This window comes from Hetaerina americana, unplaced genomic scaffold, assembly GCF_022747635.1.
Source record: "Hetaerina americana unplaced genomic scaffold, ioHetAmer1.1.p SCAF_16, whole genome shotgun sequence".
Taxonomy (NCBI): Eukaryota; Metazoa; Arthropoda; class Insecta; order Odonata; family Calopterygidae; genus Hetaerina; species Hetaerina americana.
Window position 1 is genome coordinate 6,046,222 of NW_027286719.1, and position 24,620 is coordinate 6,070,841.

The 24,620-nt window shown below is 40.9% G+C and overlaps 1 protein-coding gene across 1 annotated transcript in view; it reads left to right on the forward strand.

Annotated features, from left to right (window-relative positions):
* Nucleotides 1-886: 886 nt before the first annotated feature.
* Nucleotides 887-24,620, forward strand: part of LOC139686996 (vitellogenin-like) — a 112,977-nt gene continuing 89,243 nt past the window's right edge. Inside the window, exons 1-4 of the mRNA XM_071584060.1 lie at nt 887-957; nt 17,545-17,565; nt 19,781-19,926; nt 24,138-24,275. Of these exons, the coding sequence (XP_071440161.1) occupies nt 927-957; nt 17,545-17,565; nt 19,781-19,926; nt 24,138-24,275 (336 nt within the window). The 5' untranslated portion in view covers nt 887-926. The remainder of the gene's footprint in view (nt 958-17,544; nt 17,566-19,780; nt 19,927-24,137; nt 24,276-24,620) is intronic.

Genomic DNA, 24,620 nt, shown 5'->3' on the forward strand with positions numbered 1-24,620 from the left:
AACATCTGACATGGACCACATAAAAGAGAATAATGCCGGAAAAAGTAATAATTGAAAAATATTTGACGGAACAAAAAGAAATGAATAGTGACAATGGTTTTTTTCTACAGATTGAAGGTGCTCGAAATTGTTAAGTCTCTGAACAGCTATTGTGCCAAAGGAGAGATGAGACCAATAGAAGTGTTTGAGTGAATGCAGAAATTACCGTTGAGGGGGTTTTTCTGACGGGACATTTTCCATTCTGATTAAAACGGCTCAACCGAGTCGCATTTGGATACATAGCATTTGTAACTTTAAACGAAGTCATCTGCTGTATGAGCACTATACGCTGGCTGGTCATTGGCAGTGTACGCACTGGCCCTAACTCACCTTTTCCATACCTGAAAAAGTTTATTTAGTCTCCGTGCGGACGTGAGATTGACGCATTCTGCAAATATGTGGGGATGATATTCCGATGCATCATTTCCCTTACTTTCATCGTGTCCTCATGTAGAATCTCCATGGCCGATCATCTAGGCCACAAAAATTCCGGTTAGCTTCCAGTTAACTTCTCTCCGTGTTCATTTGACCGGCTATATCTCTTTCTCCCCCACTTCTCACTCTCATCGAGATATTCTTTGAAAAGGCGCCGAATTGCGCAGCAAATCTGCTAAGATTCCATCGAATGCCCGGCGCGTGCCGCAAATAATCCATAAATCTGTAATAATCAATGTGCTAACCAAGCAGACGAAATGCCTACCCGGCATCCACGCGACTCGCAGAGAAACGTCAATCAGTGAAGGGGTCAGATCGCGTTGCACTCGGGTCGAGTCGGTCAGCATTTATTTTATCAGTTGAGAACTTCGCGCGTGGTATGCTTCTGGTGGCCCTTAGTCGCCCGGAGCGTTCGTGTCCACCAGCTCGCATGTTCTGACGATTCCTGCGCTATGAGGACCATCCTGATCCTCTGCCTTCTGGGTAAGTGTTCTCTCACCTCTCTCAGAAAAAGCATATTGATTAATTGGGATCAGCCGGGCAGCGAGGAGAAATTATTTTTTCCATCCGGAGGTAATGCCAATGAGCTTCGTGTGTGAAGTAGCAGGTCCCGAGGCCCCGATCGGGCCCCGATCGTCATGAGGACGATCAGGGCCCGATCCTCGAGGATTTCTTTTCCTTAGGCGGATGGTATCCCTTCATCTCCGACTCGGGAATCCATCGAAAAGGTTTCCCATTTCCATTTTATGTCCTTGTCGCTTTTCGTTTTCCAGGGCACTAATCCACGTATACCGCCTGTTAAGTCCTGAATTTACGGTTGAAGGATTATTTTTGCCGCTAAAATTTTTGCACTCAGACCTTTTACTACCTGCCAGCCACAGTGAAGAAAGTCGTACCTCGGCTAAGCAATTTCTCTTCCAAATATAGACGCGTCGTCACCAGTAATGTTATTCAACAAGGTCGCCAACGAACTCCAAGCCATCCGAAGCGCCCAAGTCTAATGGTGATCTTCTGCAGGAAATGCCGTTTGCAAGGAACTCAAGAGCTTAATTTTGGCAAAATTTTGTTTAAATTCGGTCAAATAACCAATTGCCAGAGCATTAAGTAGTCAGTCTATTGATTAGAATATTGTTAAGCCCTGAGTTTCCATATATCAAAATCATGGTACTTAGGAGGATTGTTATGTTCGTTTTTGATTCAGGGAGAGGGCAAATTTCACCCCCGACTTCCATCAGCTGGGTTCCACATGTTTCGTTTCCCCCCGAAGTCTGCTTGGGGGAAAGAATGGAGAAAGTGGGCAGCGTATTCCACCCTGGATGCCATTGGCACTTGCAATTAGTAGCTATTTATTTCTTTGCCATCAACAGAGCAGTAAATGCACAACATGCATACACATCTGGCAGCTTTAAATTCCTGAACCAAAGTTACGCTATCATACTTCGGAAGGCCAATGAAAAGTGCTGCTATGCCCGGACGTGCGTTAAGGTTCGCCGGCGTAGTTAACCGCCACCTCAATTTTCAATTAACCGAATTTCTCATACATGACTCAGAATCGAAGCTACGAAAAGTTCTCATCGCATAAACGCGCAGAATAAAGCAAACTGATCAATCAAGAATTTGGGCATTAATCTCACGAGTTTTATATAATCTGTGTCTATATCTGCACAGACCCGGAAGCCGCCGCTGAGGTGTGTGATGAGGGTATTCGGACACCAACCAAGAAATGTGGTATTGTGGAAGAATATTTCTTGGGGAGGGTTGTATTGATGCGTTAAGAGCTTCGTACTCTCTGAGTTACGGCCATACATTGTGGAAGGTGGAATTAATATGTTGATGTATGTACGGATGTGACTTGCGGAAGGAACCTTGACTCCACCTCGTTGACAGGATATCTTTCCAATGTTGCCGAACGCGCCGATGTGGTGAGGGCCTTGGATTGTTTTCTCCATTGAAAGAATTAAATTGAATGATTCATACGGTGGTAATATATTTTATCTGGCCTCGAATTCTCAAGCCTCCAGGAAATTCCATCCTACGTTGCGGTTTAATTATATGGGGATTTTTGTCCTTTCACGAGCAGTTATTTCTTCAAATTTACATGTTGCTCATTTCTTGAATACATTTTTCTGAGATGTCACTCAAATATTCGCAGTGGATTCGTTTTAAGATTTCATTATACATACATTTTTTTCGGCCTCTTTCCCTGCCTTGTGCATGAAGAATGCTAGCTTATTAAAAGCTGTATTGTAGACATACTTTTCCAAGGCTTGCCAGCGGTGAAGACTATACCAAAGTATTGGACGTGATTAGCAGCATTCATTGGAATATTATTAAGGGTCTTCGCTCGTCTGTTTTTTTAAGCAGTTTAGCACCGTAAATATTTTAGCACTCTACTGTGAATCCCATTCAGTGATCCATTCGTGAAAACTATGAATATCGCCGTGGAAAACGAAAATATTGCATCTAAATATTGGGACGGCGCAATAGAACACGAATAAAATATGTACATTTATATATATATATATATATATATATATATATATATATATATATATATATATATATATATATATATAATATTGGGACGGCACAATAGAACACAAATAAAATAGTAACATTTAAAAGGACACTCACACGGTAAATTGTTTGAGCTTTCGGCCTTCTCCGAGGCCTTCTTCACGTAAGACTGAAAATATGCTGGAGAGAGGTAAGGGGTATGGACGGGAAGGGGAGGTGTGGTGCAGGGAATGCTGGGAGGGAAATTAAAGATGGCGGTTAAGGGTGGGAATTCTTAAAGATCGGAAAGCTAATATATATACGGATTCTCGAGTTCTCTCCTCTATATTGGTGGCTGAATCGGGTAGGGATTCCAGGATGCTAAGAGCAAAACACTGGTCGAATAAAAGGTTGTGGGAATTTGCGTGTGAAGGGATAGGAAGAGAAGAGAGTGAGGTAGAATTGCAGGAGTACCGGTGATTGTTCATTCGAATGGATAAGGGGGTAATGCATTCGCCTGTGTAAAAGGAAGTGCGTTGCTTGCATGACAAAAGATAAATAATGTTTTTTGAGAGGCAATTAGCGTGGGAACGAGGTGAGGGGGCAATGAGGGGATGTAGGTAGAGGGGAGTAGATCTAATAAGTAGACAAGTTTTACATCGGGGGCGGTTGCAAGTTTGGGAAATATTGGGAAATTTGTCACGGGGGTTGCGCCAAAGGGTTGGTGGATCTCAGAAGGTTTTTGAGATTGGCGGGTCGTCTGTATGCGATAAATGGGCATTGGGGAGTAAGGATGAGGTCGCGTCATTGTCATGTAAAATAGGAAACAGTTCTTTAAGGAATGTTTTCACTCTGTGTGATCCGGGGAAATAGGTGGTGCAAAGGTTGAGTCCTGCGTCAGATGTGGGCTTGTTATTGTGTTGTGTGTGTGGTCGGGTGGAGCGTGGATTTTATTATGTAGGAGCTTTTCTGGGTAACCGCGTTTGAGGAGTGCAAGATGTAGATTGCCAAGGTATTTGTTGAGAGTGGCTGTGGTGTTGCAATTTCGGTGTCCGTGGATAGAGAGAGAGTTAGGAATCGAGCGTTTGATGTGTTGAGGATGAAAGCTTGTGTGGTGTAGGTATTACGGATGGTTATTGGCTTTGATGTGTACTGAAGTGGTGAATTTGTTGTTTTGAAGTGAGATGTCTGTGTCAAGAAAGGTGATGGTGGAGTCTGAAATGGAAGAGGTGAATTTAACAGTGAAAGATGAATTTAAGTCGGATAGGAAATTATTGAGAGACTCAGAGCCATATGTCCAGAGAATAAAAATGTCGTCTATGTAGCGGACCCAGAAAAGAGGTTGGAAGGGTTGCTGGGACAGGAAAGTCTCTTCGAGATGGCCCATAAAGAGATTGGCGTATGATGGTGCCATCCTCGTCCCATCGCCGAGCCTTTGGTCTGTAGGTAAAAACAATTTTGGAAAGAGAATTCATTTTTAGACCGGACGAAAGTGGCAAGATTGAGGAGAAATTCAGTCGAGGGGCGCTGGGGTAGGGGGCGTAGAGAAAGATAATGCCGGAGGGAGGATAAGCCTTCTGCATGGGGAATAGAGGTATAAAGCGAGGTAACGTCGATGGTTGCCATAAGTAGGTTGGGTTTGGAGGTAATAGAGACATAATTTAGACGGTTGAGGAAGTGGTATGTATCTTTCGTGAAGGAGGGCAAGGAGAGTACAAGTGGTTGTAGGTGGTAGTCAAGGAATGCGGAGATTCTTTCGGTGGGAGAATTGTAACTGGAAACTATAGGACGACAGGGGAGGTTGGGTTTGTGTATTTTTGTGAGGAGATAAAACTGGGGTGTTCTGGGGTTTGGGGGTGAAAGTAGGGATATGGGAGGTGAGGCCTTCTTCTGGTCCGCAGTGGAGGAGAAAAGACCGAATTTCGGTTTGGAAAGTTTGCGTTGGGTTTTTGGTAAGAGTGGTATAGGTGGATGTATCGTTCAGGTGGGCGAGAGCTTTGGAAATATAATCAGCCCTCGCTCAAATATAATCAGCCCTCGCTTTTCTGGGCACCTGCAGCTCCACTCAAGCTATGTGATTTTTCGGGTACCAGGTCTTCCTGGGAAATCATAACCGGCAAAGGGAAAGGAACTGGGGTCCCTACCCCATTCGCCACCAATATAGAGGTGAGAAAGATTTCGAAAAAGCGTTTGTTAGAGTTAATTGCGAAAACTAATTAGCATATTTCAGAAAATAGGAATAAATTGGAGAGATAGAAAACTAATTCTCAACCGGTACATGTCTCAGACTGCTCAAGTGTGGATGGGGAACGGAGAGTCCGGATGGGCAGTGTTAGGGAGAGGCGTAAGGCAGGGTGGCTATCGGGTGAACAGCACCGGTGACCATCATCGGTGCCGTTCAACGTATACGTATATGGAGAAGATGATTAAAGAAGCATCATGGGAAGAACTGAAGGTAGGAATGAAAGTCGGCGGGTAATTCATAAAGTCGGTAAGGTTTGCTGATGACTAAGCTTTAGTTTATCAGTCAGCCAAGGGGTTGCAAGCATTTATGAGTGAATTGGAAATTCAGTGCGACAGATATGGGATGATAATCAGTATTAATAAAACAAAGATGATGCGATTATCCACAAAGAAAAAGGCTAAGCTAATCATTAAAATAAGAGGGAAAAAATAGATTAGATGGTACAGTTGACGTATATCGGAGGTGTTTTGGACCAACACGTTCAAAGTAGTAGGGACGTAAGAAGAAGAATTGCATTAGGCAAAGAGGCTTTCACAAGGAGGAGGGAGTTGATGACAGGGACGTTGAGTAATGACGTAAAGAAAAGAATCGTAAAAACTTTGATATGGAGCGTTGTAATGTGCGGCGCAGAAACGTGGTCATTGAAGCAGGAGGATAGAAGTAGACAGGAGGCTTTTAAAATGTGGTTGTGGAGAAGAATGGAGAAGGTGAAATGGACCGAAAGGAAAAAAATGAGGAAACAATAGTGCCCCTTGTTGGGAAAAATGCTATGGAGGAAGGAAAAATGGATGAAGGGCCTGTTGAACGGCAATAGGATGCTGAATACTGTAATAGAGGGGAGAACTGAGGCGAACGAGAAAAGGGCAGGGACAGGATCGGGATGTAGGACGGGTTGAAGGGAGGAAGGAATGACTCATAGATGAAGAGGGTCCTGATGTAGAGTAGGCTGCTGGATTGTTTTTGTTTCGTTAGGAGTCATAAAATATTTATTTGGTAGTTGTGTCCATCAAAAACCTACCTTATTGGTTGATTACTTAGTAGTAGTTTTGAGGGGAGGCGACCGACAGCTAAGGTCATTTGCGCCATAGGGGATGGACAGGAAAGGATGAAGGGTGGATAGAAACCCGGCGTCGGCATTAGCCTACTCTTTACGAAAGGCGCCAAGGGGTCCGCAGTTTAACGTCCCATCCGACGGACGGCGTACTCCCTCAAAGTGCCCTCCACAAAGCACCTCAAGTAGGGATCGAGATACCTCTGAAAAATATTCAACACCGCCGGGATTTGAACCCGCGCCCTCAGGGTGGGAAGCCAGTACGTTAGCCCCCGCACCATCTCGATCCCCGTTGATTACTTAATAATAATAATATACATACGTGTAGATACAGCGCGCGGCAACATAGTTTCATCTTTCAAACTCAAAATGCTGTCAAAAAGGAAGATACGTGGCCGCAGCTTAAATATATATATATATATATATATATATATATATATATATATATATATATATATATATATATATATATATATATATATATATATATATATATATATATATATATATATATATATATATATATATATAGAGGAAGGCAACGGGAAATCACCTCAATTATCATTCCCAAGACAAATATGATGGTCACTACGGAGATTTTGAGTCCTGGCAACTACGGGGCTCGGCTAAATCGGCCGTGTGTCGTGCCCGGCAGCGGGGGAGGCAAGGCTTCCGCGGTCGTCATCCCACGAAAACCTTGCAAGGGAAACCCGGCAGCAGCAGGACAGAATACGCAGGAGAAGAAGACCAAATTAGTTAGAATAGGAACGTGGAAGGTTAGGACAATGATTTTTTTATTAGGTAATCTACCGGTTAAGGTAGGTTTTTGGATGGACGTAATTACTAATTAAATAATTTGTGGCCCCTAGCAAAACACAACATCCTACTCTACATCAGGTCCCGCTTCAGCTCTGAGTACTTTCTTCCTCCCTTCATCCCGTCCAACATCCCTATCCTGTTCCTTCCCTTTCCTCGTTTGCCTAACATTCTCCCCTCAATTACATTCTTCAACATCCCGCTTCCGGTCAATACCCCAGCTTCAGCCACTTTTCCTGTCTCCATTGGGTTGCTCCCAACAAACCCCTCTCTTCGCCCACCATACCTAGTACTTCCTCATTTATTTTCTTCTCTGTCTATTTCACCTTCTCCATTATTCTCCACACCCACATTTCAAAAGCCTCCAGTTTACGTCTATCCTCCTGCTTCAATGACCACGTTTCCGCGCCGTACATAGCTACGCTCCAAATTAAAGCTTTTACGAGTCTTTTCTTAACATCCTTACTCAACGTCCCCGTCATCAACTCCCAACCTCCTTGTGAAAGCCTCTTTGCCTAGCACAATTCTTCTCCTTACGTCCTTACTATTTTGACCGTGTTGGTCCAAAACACTACCGAGATACGTAAACTGTTCTACCTCCTCTAGTTTTTGCCCTCCTATTTTAATGTTAAGCTGAGCCTTTTTCTTTCTAGAAAATCGCATAACCTTTGTTTTATTAAAGTTGATTCTCATCCCATACCTGTCGCACTGAATTTCCAATTCACTAAGCAATGCTTTCAGCCCCTTGGCTGACTGACAAACTAAAGCTTGGTCATCAGCAAACCTAACTCCCCGCCCACCTTCATTCCTAACTCCAGTTCTTCCCATGCCTCTTTAATCATTTCCTCTGCATGCAGGTTGAACAGCAACGGTGATAATGGGCAACCCTGCCTTACAACTCTTCCTAACACTACCCAACCGGACTCCCCGTTCCCCACTCGTACTTGAGCAGTCTGAGACATGTACAGGTTGCGGATTAGCCTCCTTTCTCTCCAATCTATTCCTATTTTCTGCAATATATCCATTAGTTTTTCCCAGTTCACTCTATCAAAAGCTTTTTCGAAATCTACGAAACTGGCAAATACCTCCTGGTTGTGTTCTATATTCCTCTCGATTAATAATCTCATTATTGCAATGGCATCACGCGTACCTCTCCCCTTCCTAAACCCAAACTGGTCATCCCCTAAGTAATCATTTGCCCTACTCTCTATACTTTTGTTTATGATCCTGAGAACAACTTTAGCTGCGTGTGATATCAAACTTATCGTCCTGTATCCTCACTTGATGTAGCCTTTACCTTTTTCGGGATAGGAACTAAAACTGATCTCACAAAGTCTTCCGGCCAAATTCCTTCCTCATAAATACTACGGATCAGCCCATATAGTCTCTTCCTCCCACATTTTCCTATACATTTCAATAGTTCCGCGGGAATGTTATCCACCCCCACAGCCTTATTTAGTTTCATCTCCCTTAATGCCCTTTCTATCTCATTGTCTAGTATGCCTGGACCTAAGCTGTCTTCCTCTACGTCAGTTTCTTTTTCAATGTCTAACTTTGTTGGTCTAAGTTCTTTACTATACAGTTCTTCTATATACTCCTTCCATCTCTCTTGGATCTTTCCTGTGTCAACTATTACCTTACCCGCCTTATCTCTAACTGTTAGCATAGCTCTTCCTTTCTTACTTCTTGATAACGATTTAACTTTGCTGTACAGCGCACCGATTTCACCCTTCCTCTGCAGACTTTCCAAATCCTCGCACTGCATCTTCCACCATGCTTCTTTTGCTTTATTTGTTGCCCGCCTCAATGTATTGTTTAATTCTTTGTACTTAATTTTGCCTAACTCTGTATTGACATTCTTCCATTTTCTCCGCTCATCCATTTTTGTAATCATCTCATCCGTGATCCATGGTTTCCTAGTCATTTTAACGTTAATGGTTCCAATGCTGTCTTTTGCGGCTTTAGACAACCCTTTCTTGATCATTTCCCATTTTTCTTCGATAGTACTTAGCTCTTTACCATCCTCCATGATTTCCTCTACCGCCTGTTTGTATTCCTTCCTTTTCAAACCATTTAATGCTTCTACATTCCATTTTCTAACTCGCCGCCCCTGCCTTATCATTTTGAAACGGACGCTACATTTCATGACAACTAAATTGTGGTCAGAGTCCGCATCCGCTCCCGGGAAGCTGTGCGAATTTATCACACTGTTCCTAAACCTGTGTCTAACCAGGATATAATCTAGCTGATACCTTTCTGAGTCACCTGGCATTTTCCATGTATACCTGCGTCTTTTGTGGTGTCTAAACCAAGTGTTGGTGATGACTAAGCCCTGGCTCCTGCAGAACTCAACTGCTTTCTCTCCGCGGTCATTCCTCGTGCCTAGACCGTAGTCCCCGACCTCATAACCATCTCTTCCTTTGCCTACCGTCGCATTCCAATCCCCCATCACTATCAAATGTTTCCCAGCAGGAACACATGCGATTATGTCCTCTAACTGATCGATATTTCTATTAGTAATAATCTATCCGTTACCTGCTCTATGTTGACTACACTTCTTCCTACCTCTTCATTTAATACTATGGGAACCCCTCCTTGGCTCTTGTCCCCGCCGCTGTATATTATTCTATAATTATCACTCCAGTAATCCCCGCTATCCTTCCACCCCACCTCGCATAGACCTAAAATATCTATTTTCCCCCTTTCCATCTCACGCTTAACATTCTCCAATTTCCCTGTCCTAATCATTGTCCTAACAGTTAGAGGTAAGGCGGGTAAGATAATAGTTGGCACAGGAATGATCTAAGAGAGATGGAAGGAATATGCAGAATAACTCTAGTAAAGAAATTAGACCAACAAAGTTAGACATAGAAAAGGAACATGACGTAGTAGAGAAAGATAGCTTAGGCCCAGGTATACTCGACGATGAGATAGAAAGGGCATTAAGGGAGGTGAAATTAAATAAGGCCGTGGGGGTGGATAACATTCCTGCGGAACTACTGCAATATTTAGGCAAATGTTGAAGGAAGATGCTAAATGGGCTGATTCGTAGTATGTATGAGGAAGGAATCTGACCGGAAGACTGTGAGATCAGTAAAATTCCGAAAAAGGCAAAGGCTACATCATGTGAGGACTACAAGACAATAAGTTTGGTATCCCACGCAGCTAAAGTTGTTCTCCGGATCATAAAAAAAGGATACAGAGTAGGGCAAATGATTTTTTAGGGGATGATCAGTTTGGGTTTAGGAAGGGCAGAGGTACACTTGATGCCATTGCAGTAATGAGATTATTAATCGAGAGGAATATAGAACACAACCAGGAGGTATTTGCCTGTTTCGTAGATTTCGAAAAGGCGTTTGACAGAGTGAATTGGGAAAAACTAATGAGTATTCTGCAGAAAATAGGAATAGTTTGGAGGGAAAGGAGGCTAATCCGCAACCTGTACATGTCTCAGACTGCTCAGGTGCGAGTGGGGAACGGGGAGTCCGGTTGGGCAATGTTAGGAAGAGGTGTAACGCAGGGTGGCTCATTATCACCGTTGCTGTTCAACCTGTATGCAGAGGAAATGATTAAAGAGGTATGGGAAGAACTGGAGGTAGGAATGAAAGTGGGCGGGGAATACGTAAAATCAGTAAGGTTTGCTGATGACCAAGCTTACGTATGGGAATAGAATCAATATAAATAAAACAAAGTTTATGCGATTTTTTAGAAAGAAAAAGGCTAAGTTAAACATTAAATAGGAGGGCAAAAACTAGAGCAGGTAGAACAGGTTACGTGGAGGAGAATGGAGAAGGTTAAATGGACAGAGAAGAAAACAAATGAGGAAGTACTTGGTATGGTGAGCGAAGAGAGGTGTTTTTTGGGAGAAATCCTATTGAGGCAGGAAAAGTGGATGGAAGGGGTATTGACCAGCAGCGGGAGGTTGAAGACTGTAATTGAGGGGAGAATATTAGGCAAACGAGGAAAGGGAAGGAACAGGATAGAGATGTTGGACGGGATGAAGGGAGGAAGAAAGTACTCAGAGATGAAGAGGGACCTGATGTAGAATAGGATATTGTGTTTTGCTAGGAGTCACAAATTATTTAATTAGCAGCTATGTCCATCGAAAAACCTACCTTAACCGGTAGATTACCTAATAATAATAATTATAATTATATATATGTATATATGTGTATATAAACCATAAACACAGATATCAACCCGAAGGTCGGTTTGGCAGGTGATGGCAGAGTTCACCCAGCACTAAGCTCGACGGCGTGTGGAAATCACACATCAGTGTAGGGGGGCCAGTTCCTTTTCCTGTGCCGGTTATGGTTTCCCATTAAGATCTGATACCCATAAAACCACATAGCTTAGGAGGAACTGCAGGTGTCCCAGGAATCGAACCCGAACCCTCCGGTCAGTAGTCCAACGCTCTATCCCCTGGACTACTCATATATATATAAATATATGAGTATATATATGCATATATATATATATATAAATATATTTATATAAGTATATATATATATATAAATATATATATATATATAAATATATATATATATATATATATATATATATATATATATATATATATATATATATATATATATATATATATATATACACACACATGTATTTTTATTATGGTATGTAAATATACTTACTTTACTTACTATGCATACATTTTTATTGATACTTACTTACTGTCTTTATTTATTTATTTACCAACCAGGCAACTGAAGTTTCGTGAATTACTGTTATCTACCTGGTTATATGACGATATTATTTCGTATTTTTTCAAATGAGCTTCTGACTTACTTCGATTAATTTTCAGAAATATTCTCCGAGTATTAAAATTATGTGCTTCCGGTGAAATTTGGCAGACAGTTTCTACCATTTAAAAAAAATTATAGTAAGTCTAAGCTAATCACCATAAATCTATGTCTTCAACGTGTGAACTCAAAAGACTTTAAAATAAACGCAAGGTTATTCAAACATGTTTGGAGACTAGTAAAGTTTTATTGTGCAGAGGAAAAAGTAATTTTTATTCTAATTGATTTCTGGGAAAATGTCTGCTGGCAATCATAGTAAATTGCCTAAGGAAATTTGAATCCCCGACGATAGCGTTTCCGTAGTCTTCATGAACTAAGGTATTTAGCGACGGATTGCAATTTTGGCTTATTTCAAATAGGCTCAATCATCCGAGACTATAGTTTCTTCAAAATTAAAGAAGGGTTTATCAATGTGAGATGACAATAATCATTTAAATTGAGTCATTTTTCAGCAAATAATAGCATAATTTTATTTATTTATTTTATTTATTTATTCAGTATAAGTCCGAAAACAGCGCATTCTGGCCTTTACATCGAACTATTAACAACGATAACAATGATCACATTTACAAACACCCAAGCCCTAGGTGGAGGAAAACTCACCCAGGCGGGAATCGAACCCGCGACCCTTGGAATGGCAGACGAGGACGTTACCCCGCCGCCACCGGGGTCGGCAAACAAATATTTATTTATTTATACAAATTTAAGTGTGTAACATGACGCACAATCTATGGAAATCAATAAATTACTCCCGGAGGCATCGGGGATAGATTCAACTGGCTACCTTTACCGGGCAATATTCGACAGAGGGTCAAAGGAGATGGTGCCATGCGTATGTATGTGTTCAATTTTCATGAGCTTTTAAGATAAATCTATCTACATCTAGATAAAGTTGTGAGGGACTGAAGTAAGACCTGATGAGTTTTGGAACATCAATATGTATTGTCCATTTCATACTCGCCATTTCAACAGATGCCACAATTATTTACGATCACCATTGAGTTAATTTTCTTTTAAACGTACGTACTCGGTGGTATATATATTTATTCCTGTTTGTAACTTTATACCCAAGAATATCTTTTAGTATTTTAGTGTTGCATCAAGTTTTAAAAATATATCGGAACATAATCTGTAATCTTTCTCAAATTAGTATTGGAAAACCTCTCAATCGAAAAATGTCCAAAGTAGTTGTTTCTTCACCTCTTTATCGAAACACAACCTTTCAAATGCTGGCCTTTTTTTACCTTTTTCCAATAGCAAAACGATAAGTGAGGTTTTTTCAGACTTTTTAGTTGCACCCACCATCAGCCAAGCAATCTAACTGAAGGTATGCAATTTACAATCTTAAAAAATTAATGTTCGAGTGGTGGACCCTTAAATACATTTTTAATGAGTGAGCACTGAAAACAGTGCAGTGGTTACTCGACTAGATGGTGGTGGAGTCGTCGACACGGCCCGTGGCAACGAGGCAGGCATGCCTTTGAAAACATCGGTCCGCTCGACTGTGATGCCATGGGGGAGAATGCGCACGAGCAGAAGGGATGTTTCCCAAGGCTCATGGTAATATCAAATGATTCAAAGGTAAAGAAGATAATCTGATCCAGATTAGAGCTGCATCTCGATGAAGCTGATTTGGTTCGTTTCCCGAGGAAAATAAGTTTAACCACATGCTTCTCTCGCCAGTGTCATAAATTGTTTGCAAAGTTCCTGATTGTTTCCCGACGCCCACCGTCGAGATATTTACGCTCGTTGGGACAATTGGTTTCCAAGATACTGTGAAGTTATTACTGCTGGTAAAGGCTCAGAAAGCGTCCATTTCCACGAACATTTCTTTCCTCTCAAGTCACATTAATCTTAGAGCTCTCAGCACGGCGACCGCCATTAACAAGCTCTGAAATGAAGGCAGTGAAATCTCATACATGCATTTCAGTTGTCGAAATAGTTGTAAACTATCGAGATAGGGGTATCATGACTTGAGCAAGTATTAAATTGAATTAAACTATGGTAGTAAAAAAGTGTATTTTACGAGCAGCCAAAGCAATAGATAGATATAATCACTTCATGCATAGCAGTATCAAGTCCTGGAAGGGAATGCTAAAGTAGGCGTTTGTTTTGATGGCCTTCGAAATTTGCAAATTGACAAGGAAATAAACGAATCTGAAGATAATTAACCAGTTTGTTTTCCAAAGAAATAGAATTTAATTAAGTGCTAGAATGGAATATCGAAGTTAGTTCCCTTTATTCGCGAATATATCATTCTTCAAGCGAAGTTTAGTGGTTGGTTTAATGTAGCGCCTCAGTGCGAAATGAAAATTTTATCTCATACTTTAAAAATAATGTAAACTTCTAATAATTGATTCAATTGGTATATTCTGCTACGAACATGCAATGCCAAATAGTATGAAACCGCAAAGCGTGTCGTCCAGGTTGCAAAAAATATTGTATAATGAGGTCGAGGAGAGGTATTTAAAAGATATCGCTGGGAGTTGATTAAAAGGTAGATTTAGGTATAACACGGAGGACGTAGGAGAATACGTAATATTAATGTTCTTCATTGGTGATAACTTTGTAACTTGGGCAGAAGTATAGTGGCATTTATAAAATATTTAGCAAATTGAAAAAAAATACGACCCGAGGAGTAGGACTTTCAGTTCTAAGATATGGTTTTTTTATAAATGTGCATTTCCAAAATGTCATAATTTCAAAGTTAAATGATGGATTTTAGTAAATGGCCGATAACTTTGAACAGGCAACTGGTAATTCACAACCCGAAGAAACGGAAGTAGGGCTCTTCGATGCACACGAAGAATGATTTCGCTTCAACATTACTACAACATACCCCCTGGGAATTCGGTCTTACTGGACTGTGGGATGTAATTTCTGCCAGAATGAAAGCACGGCCAAGAGCCGTTATTGAAACGAGTCGTTGAATTTCATATGCAACAAAACAATATGAAAATTAATTACATTATTTTCAAATTATAAGCTTATCAATAGCCTTCGCGGCCGAAAGACAAACAAAAGCACGTTTTGAAAATGGCAACATCGACGCGAGCGTTAATTTTCCACGCTGGTGGACTTCGCGTGTTTCAGATGCGAGTGGTCCTTGTTTGGGGGTGGTATCAAATGATGACAATAGTGAATGTGGACTCAATTCCTGACGGTATAAACTCGGTTCCCTCGCACCGGAAAGTTAGTCGCGAGGATGCCAATAAATGACGAATAAATTAAGGCCACGTTGCGCGTCAGCATTCTACCCAAAATGCAGTGGGAGACGAAGGCAAGGGAAGGGACGAGAGGGGATTTGGGAGAGGCGATGCCCCATCGATGGCCAATCATCAGCCCAACCGTTCGTCTCACTCAAATTGTTGCCAAGTTTGATATTTTTCATTCAATATCGAATTTAATAGTCGTGCAGGGAAAGGTTTCCCGATCGTGAAAATGATTCCCATTGAGAAATGCGCCGCGTTTCTCATAGAAAGTATTCCCAACGGTAATATTTCGAGGCGTCGATATAGTTATGCATAAAAATTATTTCTATGCGCTTAAAACATGAGAATTCAAGGGGCTGCAGCCATCCATGCTTCAGATTGCAAGAATTTCGAAGATTATTTACAACAACTTCAATATGAAAATAGCATATGAGTTTTAGTTTGTTCCCAATATTGTTGACATTGTAAAATAAAAAATAAATAATATTTTGTAAATGGCATTCAAATTTGGAAACATGGAATGTATTTTTCATAACAATTGCAGAAATAAATGCAAAGTATGCGGAATATTTTCATATCTGCACACTTGGATCATCAGCCGAAGACGATTGCTGCAAATAATTGCTTTTGATCGTCTTGCTCTCTCTCTCTCCCCCCCCTCTGCCGCGTTCGTCCAAAGGTTTCGATTAAGTTTTACTGCACTCACTTAAGAAAGGTATGAAATTCACCTGAATATGGTTGCTTCGAGCACTTATTTAAAGACATTTAATGCACGAAACCTAAAATATCTGCTCAGCTGATATTTTATGAATTTTAAGAGCTTAGCGTCTCCTCTGTCGTCCAGGTCTTGCGTGACTCTCCCATTCTAATTCCTCCAGCATACCCATCACAGTCTTTTATCGTGGGGCTTTTTAACAAACCTATCGGATTTTCTCTCAGTTATTTCCGATACCTCAATTAACATTTTCTCTCGTGGATCCCAAACACTTGCCGTGTATTCCAAATGCGGCCGGAGGCAGCATTGTATAATAAATTCGCTAACATTATTTCTCTAAGATTTTCCTCAAGCGAGGTAGAGATAAGTGGATGCCGGATTCCGGAGAAGTGGAGCATCTATTAAATTACCGCAAGATATTCTGTCTCAAGCTCCCGTACCGTCCGTTCAATTTTATCGTCTTCCGACGTGAACTTCCGCCGTCCGCGTACGGCGCCCTTATTCTACCCCGCGTTACTCTTCAACATTGAATTAATCTGCTGACATGGATTAGCCGATACCTACACAGCTTAAGAGAAATATCTAACCAAAGATTAAGAATAATTTTCACTAAAATGGTAATAGCTACCGGTCACCTCTCCTAATAACTACCACTAATACTAATTGTTAGAGAGCGTAATGAGGTCACTAATCGAGAGGAATGTAGAATACAATCAGGACGTATTTACCTGCTTTACATATTTCGCAAAATCGTTTGATAGAGTAAATCGGGAAAAAATAATGACTAATTTGCAGAAAATAGGAATAGACTGGAGGGACAGGAGGCTAATCCGCAACCTGTACTTGTCTCAGACTAATCAGGTGCGATAGGGGAATGGGGAGTCCGGATGGGCACTGTTAGGAAGAGTTGTAAGGCAGGGTTGCCCATTATCACCGTTGCTGTTCAACCTGTATGCAGAGGAAATGATCAAAGAGGCATGGGAAGAACTTGAGGTAGGAATGAAGGTAGGCGGGGAATTCGTAAAATCAGTTAGGTTTGCTGATGACCAAGCTTTAGTTTGTCAGTCAGCCAAGGGGTTGCAAGCATTTCTGAGTGAATTGGAAATTCAGTGCGACAGATATGGGATGATAATTAATATTAATAAAACAAAGATGATGCGATTATCCAGAAAGAAAAATGCTAAGCTAATCATTATAATAAGAGGGAAAAATAGAGCAGGCAGAACAGTTTACGTATTTCGGAAGTGTTTTGGACCAACACGGTCAAAGAAGTAGGGACGTAAGGAGAAGAATGGCGCTAGGTAAAGAGGCTTTCACAAGGAGGAGGGAGTTGATGACAGGGACTTTGAGAAAGGATGTTAAGAAAAGACTCGTAAAAACTTTGATATGGAGCGTAGCTATGTACGGCGCGGAAACGTGGTCATTGAAGCTGGAGAATAGACGTAGATTGGAGGCTTTTGAAATATGGATGTAGAGAAGAATGGAGAAGGTGAAATTGATAATTTAATTAGTTTAGAAAATTTGAAACATTTTAAAATTTGATCACTTACAGCGGCCTATGGCTCTCAGCAATGCGTCTCTGCTTTGTGTGTCTTATTTTTATTCCGACTAATTTCGCAGATATTAAGAATTGTGTTCATCATGGGCTAAATGCTATTTTTTATCGTTTTAGCCTTATTTCAGTCATATGCAAACTAAAGGTATTCTTTTTATTTCAGGCGGAGTATTCGCTGATTATGGTAAGTGATAAGTATCAAAATAATCATTTTCTACACTTAAATTATTCAGTAAAACATCAAAAATAACCTCAATAGTAAATATTCTGGAATGGTCATTACTCTGAAGGACGTTGGAGCTATGAGGGAGAGCCTTGAGCGGCGAACATTCAATGGGGTATGTTTTGGCAACAAATGCAACTACTCGATGGTAGACAATTATCATCAATTAACCTCCTTAGATACTTCCTTTTTACAATCATTGGTTGTAGAAGGTAGAAATATATTTTTGTTTCATGGCGTCCTGAGGAATATTCTCGTCACTCTACGACTGCCACCAAAGGATTGCTTCTACATGCAGGGTTTTCTAAAAAGATACTTTGACAGGAAACAGATATTGAACATTTCCATGCAGTACTAAGAGTTTCCTTCATTCAGAAATACACACCTACAACTCCCCTGAAAGAACACGTATTGTGTCCAGATTTCGTGAGTTAAATACGGTCAACAATTAGAAAGAAAGAAAGTGAGATAAAAACAATAATGAAACTAGCTTTTTGGAGTCCAATAGATACACGAATTTATGAGTTTATTCTAGTAAACATGTTCGATATAGGCGTTAAGTTCAAAAATTGTCAAGACTTCAGAAAATATTAAACATTTTTCCTTTCCGCAGAAAATGGAGTGAAATAGATATTTTTGAACCTTTAATCAAGGATCAGGCTCTAATTACGGGTAAGCAAACGAAGAAGTAAACAGACGAAGGACACACACAGTTCAACGTTAAGCAATGCCAGGAGCTATGAATCATTCAGATCCCCCATTGATTTAGTTATTTAATTCCAGGTTATAGTTGGCGTTTTCCTTAGGGCACCTATCGTGAAATGTTTGAAGCCATAAGTAAACGAGCAGGCAGTAAGAACGAGAAAACAATATTATGACATAATCGTAATTTGCCAACATTTGAAAAAGGAGTAATCTCCGATACTGGTGCCGAAGACTGGGATGGTAATGGACATTATTTGAAAATAAATGATTTTATATTTGATATAATATTTGCAGTGCATAAAGTTAAAAGAGCCCGCTGGCGAAGTCATTGTGGATTTACAAGTTAATCAGGGGGTGGAACGTCCTATTTTTTCCAATCTTGGTCCACGATGCATAGATCAGTACAGCTCAGCGGTTTTTATTTTATTTGGTTCAACTCCAGGGATGTTTCGGTATTGAATGGGGCTCTAATACGTATCTCTCAGATACGAGTCTTAACTTTGAACCTCTGTACCATTCTTGAAGTTTTATCATATCCGTTTGCCTTTCACCTGTAATTCTGCCCTATGCTCAGCCAATCAGACTCAACCATATCTATGCTTAGAACTTGATGTAGTGATATTTTTTGACAGAGGCAAACATTTTTAATTGGTTTTTTATCAAATGAAGTGAAATTCGGGCTCAAAGCGTACATGCCAAAAACATCTGCACCCTTGCTTGTTAGGTATATTTTTTTCTAAGATTTGTTGGTGCAATGAAAATAATAGATGAATTTGCTCTCGAGAAATTCACAGCTATAATGTGATTCTGCGATATTGGCAGTCCATTGAGGATCCAGCAAATTCCATGCTGGAATTTCTGTTGCTGCACAGGAACTATTAAGATGATAAAATACGATTTGTTTTTTCTTTCGAGAGTACTTGAATTTTAGAGTCGAATCTTGACCGTTGGCTTGATGAAACAAAATAACTTTTTTAGTTTGAAAATTCCGATTTATGGTTGAATTTGCTTGTAACAGTTATACGTTGCTTAAGAATGGCGAGAAGTATACTTGAGTCAATGCTGAAAAAACCTCCTCGGAGAAGCATTAGCCAAGAAATTTGGAAGGAATACCCTTGGCTCCATTTTATCATTGTCCTATTCCGTTATTGTTGATGGAAGCATATCTAATGCCACAACAGAGGCATTTTTAGTACTTGATCCATGTAAAAGTTTATACATGAAATGTTGAATGAAAGAAATTGTAAGAAAGAAAACAGCAGGATGCATCAAACTGCGCGTCCAATCCTCAAGCTTTAGTGAGGTAAGCGAAACACCGGATGTTAACTGATGGGAAAGGAGCTCGGACCGACGATACATTGTCGCCCAACAGAATTAGCGTCACAAGAGGGAGAACTTTTCACGGGGGTTAGACAATAACTGACTGTTCTCATCAATCGGCGGCGCGATTTAATCAAATATCTCACGACAGACTGGAGGCCACGCCAAGAGTTCCGATTCCAGCTGGAGGGACGAAGCTTGGCCGGGGTGAGCAGTTTAACTCAGCAGTTCAGCGGCGTTCACTACCGCGGTGTCCTCAAGGTTCAGACTCAGAGCGCGGACGTCCTGGCAATGAAGGTGAGTGAGTGTTGGAGTGGATGCGGAGAAGAGGATGCGAGAGGAAGGCAAAGGCGTGGTAGTTGAGGACTTTGGCGTTGGTTCACTGTGCTCGGATGAATGAAATGAAATACGGAGCGTTACTCTGAATTAAATCTGCTAAAGGATTTCCGAGACGGTAAAAGAAAGCGGTATTTGTAGCATTGATGAAGTGGGAATGTGGCCGGAAGACTTGGTCGAATCAATATTAGTTCCCGTCCCAAAATAAGGAAATTTGGGGCTCATCTGAGGACTGACTCTTAGACGCTTGCATCGAAAGCATTTGATTCGGTCATTTCAGAAAATCATGGAGAGAAGGGGAAGTGATTACATTGGGTACGATCAGTTTGGGCTCATAAAGGAGAGAAGTACGCGTGATGCTGGAACTGAAGAGATTATTATTATTATTAATTATTGAGATCAATTATTCGGTAAACAACATAGTATCATGCGTAACATGGTGGAAATTCTTCATGATGAAAGAAAACACTGCTTTTCCACATAGAATTTCTTTATTAAGACCTAGGTTTCGACCTAAAGATGTTACGCGGTAACGAAACCTAGGTCGTAATAAAAATACTCTATGAGGAACAGCAAAGCATGTTCTTTCATCGGTATCAATTATTCAGGTCACAGGTGGAGAGAAGTATGGAATAAAACCAGGACCAACCAGTATTTGTTTGAATCGTGAATTTCGAGAAGGTTTTTGAGAGAGTAAATTGGGTAGAATATAACATATCGTATGTACAGCGCAAGAAACGAGGGCGGTTCAATAAGTACCCGTGTTTGATGACAAAGGGCGTTCCTGAGGGAAGTGTATGTTATCGTCGTGTGCTGCCATCTATCAAACGACAACAACGTAAAACAAATTTCAGACTGATTTAAAGGTTAGTTTGGATTTGGCAGCCATTCGAGGAAGATGTGCTTCGTGATTTTTGCTAAAATGGAAAAAGAGCAGTATCGTTTGGCAATTCGCTTTTTGTTTTTGGATGGGATGAAATGCGAGGAGATAAAAGCAAAGTTGGATGCTGTTTACTTTGCCATCTATGACTACAGATTGGTTCAACGAATTTAAACGTGGGCGAACATCTGTTTTTGATGAGGAGCGACCAGGACGCCCGGCAGACGTGGTTGCCGAGGAAATCATTCAAAAAGTCCACGCCATGATTCTCGCTGATCGACGAACGAAAGTGCGCGAAGTAGCAGAGGCCGTGGGTGTGTCGACCGGAACGGCCATTAATATTTTACATGATAAGTTGGCGATGAAAAAATTGTCGGCCTGATGGGTGCCGCGATTGCTCCATTGCACCAGCGCATTCATCCGCCAAACTGCATGAACTACGTTATGAATTGCTGCCGCACCCCCCGTATTCACCCGATCTGGCTCCCTGCGACTTTGTCCTATTCCCTAACATGAAGAAATGGCTCGCGGGGAAAAAATTAGCTCAAACGAGGAAGTTGTCGCCGAGACAGAGGCGTATTTTGGAGAGTTCGACAAATCCTATTTATTAGCGGGGTTAAAAAAAATGGCCGGAAGATTGGGAGAAGTGTATCTTTCTAAAAGGGGACTATGTTGAAAAATAAAAAAAATTTTTTTGAAAAAATAGTTTCTTCATTTCTAACACGGGTACTTATTGAAACGCCCTCGTATATGTAGACTCAAAAACAGATCCTGGTCCAGAATGCACGAATGCTTGGGTGAGTGGTGTGGGAGACGGGGGTACGGTGGGTGGGAATGGGAAACGGGGGGTATCAGATGGGGGTGTCCACCCTCCAGCGTTTAAGCAGTATACCTGGAGGACATGGAAAGAGAGGCATTGTGGGTTGGGGGGGGTGTCGAAAGAAGTTGGAAATGGGAAGAGGACGGAGCTCGTGAAGTCAGTTGGATTTGCACCGGAATTCAGTCACTCAAACGGTTCATAGTGTCACTTTGCCGAGCGCATAAAAAAATCAGAGTGGTCTCTATAGGATGGGAATCAACCTAAACAGAGCAACGGTTACGACGTTTTTGAGGAATTGGAAAGCTAAGTTAAGCATTAAAACTGGAGAGCATAAACTGGGGCAAGTAGCTAACTAGGAAGTTTTTCCGACGAAGATGATCAAAGTAGTCAGGGGCGTCAAAAGAAAAAGTCAAAGCTTTGGAGTGGGAGTGGGGGTGGGAGAGAGGATAGTTTTGAGAAATCCAGCAGAGGCAAGAAAGGCGAGCGCAGGGCAATTTGATAGGAAAGTTAAAGACTGGAAGAGGGTGGAAGGGGAAGGAGAAGAGACGTGCCAGACGGGACGAAGGGATGCAAAAAGTGTACGGAATTGATGTAGGATTAACTGCGGTGTGTGTTGTGTCATATTGTGTAATGCTAGGTGAGACTCCAAGCGGTGGTTTGTCTGGGTTCGACCAAAACCAACCGTAAAAAGAAGGCTACGGTCGGTGGTCGGTGACTATAGAAATGGAAATCTATTCAGTCGCAATGTTGATGTTTTCGGGTCCATTGTGCACATAGTGATCGTATGTCTTTCCAGTTTTTTCTGTACTTTTGAAGAGTGCGTGACAAATGTTTTACATGAGTCAGTATTTGTTTAATTGAATTAAATTTTTGTTAAGGGCATTGATCTGTCGTTCATCGCACTGGGAAGCCCCTTGGTTTGGTGGCGGCGCAGAAGTCGTTTTTCAAAATATAAATTCCGAAGAGGAGAGTCGTCGATTGGTTTCTTCGTGCCTTTAATCGGATAAGATGGTCGATATTGATCTCGGCCCACGAGTTTGGTACCGCATTTGTGATTAAGTGATGGATTTGTACAATTTGTGTCTCTTGGCTTAATATATCTGCAATAAATTCTTAGAGTATCTTCCATTCTTTATTTTTACGTTGGAGTCGAAGCCGCCAAATGATTTGCATTGACATGACTCGTACAGTACCATCAAGTTAGAGTTGTATTTTTTGGTTTTAATGCCTGTTGGGAAATTTGACATTTATACTACCAGAGAAGGCGCACCACTGGTGGAATTCATACACTGCTGGTTATTAATGGCAACACCATGCATTTTTAAAGATTTTACGAAGTCATCCACAGAGGTCATAAACGTAAAAAAAACTTCCCGTTCCATCGTTTTGTTAACCACCTCTAAACCCAAAGTCCAACTAATCGTAATTTAATAATTTTTATGCTTAAAATCTAAGTATAGGGTTTTTTCATGGAAACGTTAAGGTATTGATGAAAAAAAACATTAATTCCGCTATTTTTAATGTTATTAATGAACTATTCCCTCACAAATGCCTGTTTTATCAAGTGAGTGGGGATCAAACTCCCTTTCTTAATTTTTGCATGCTTGATTAATTTTTCTTAGTATTACGTATCCGTTCGAACATCGCGGGACCTTTTTCACAACAATAAAACGGTGCTAATATCGACAGAAGAGACAACACAACATGTGTCAGTCAGTGAGAACAAGTAAATAAATCAAATAGGACAGGTTTGCAAGGATGATGGGAATGAAATCAGTTTTACAATTGTTGGCTTTTTAAACTGAATTTAAGCGAAAACATGGGAAAAACTATCGGAAAAATGGAGAAATGTCTTACGTTTCTGCATATTGACTACTAACTTCATTTAAAAAATTATCAGATTATTGATAGTAATTTTATACGTTACTCATTATTAATATACCCGGAAATTGGAGATTTTGCTTCAGTTGTCGCAGTCAACGAGAGTTGGAATGGAATTTGCTGAAGGCGTTAAGATTTATTCTAAAGGTGTCACGATTAGAAGATTTTTTAGGGTTATTTGTGCCCAAGGCTTAAAGTAACGTTCGTGAAAGCGAATTCAGTTTTCTGACAGCCATATAGTCGAGTCACGGGCACACCGTGGCACATTGGCAGCGAGAGTCAAATGGTGTGCATGTTAATCGAGAATTGTTCGTCGGCATCTCTGTCGCACAGTTTCAAATTTTTCAATACCTTACTCATCTGGGGATGAGTGAGGTATTGAAAAAAAACGCCGTGACTTCAGAGAAATCAGCTGAAGAAAGAAAATGAAATGTGTGCATTGAAAGCGCGCATGTTTTCGTTGAGATTTAAAAATTTGTCCTACCTATGAAATAATTTGTCAAAAAAACACTATTAAAATTATCCCTCGTAAAATTTAATTTGATATTCATTGAACACCTTTTCCCGTCTCTCTCTATCTCTCACTTCCAGCTTCACAACATGACCTACACAAAGGTACACGCCCAGCTGGAGGGAGGATGGTGGGACGAGATTCCCGGAAGCGAGGCGAACTTCGGCAAGCTTCCCATTTCGGAATCGACATTCATCGCGAAGCTGAGCAAAGGAAAGGTGAGGGCGTTCGCTAGATTCCCTCCCTCTCTCATTCTCTTTCCCGCCCTCTCGCGAAGTTCCAGGCCTCCCGCTTATTCCCTTGGAAGCGGCGATGGCCGCGTGGGTGTTGTTGGTCGCAAACAAGCAACCTTGGAAGGAAATGAGTGGTATCCAGAAGAACAGCGAGAATCCCCCATTAATAATTTTAAAATATATCATTTCACCCGTCATGTCCACTGATTAAAATAACTCCTAATGTACTTCGACAGATGTGCATATATTTTACGCGTGTAGATATAACAGATTCCCCGAAAGTATTTTATTTTCTCAGTGAAAAAAATATTTTTTCACCACTTTTATTAA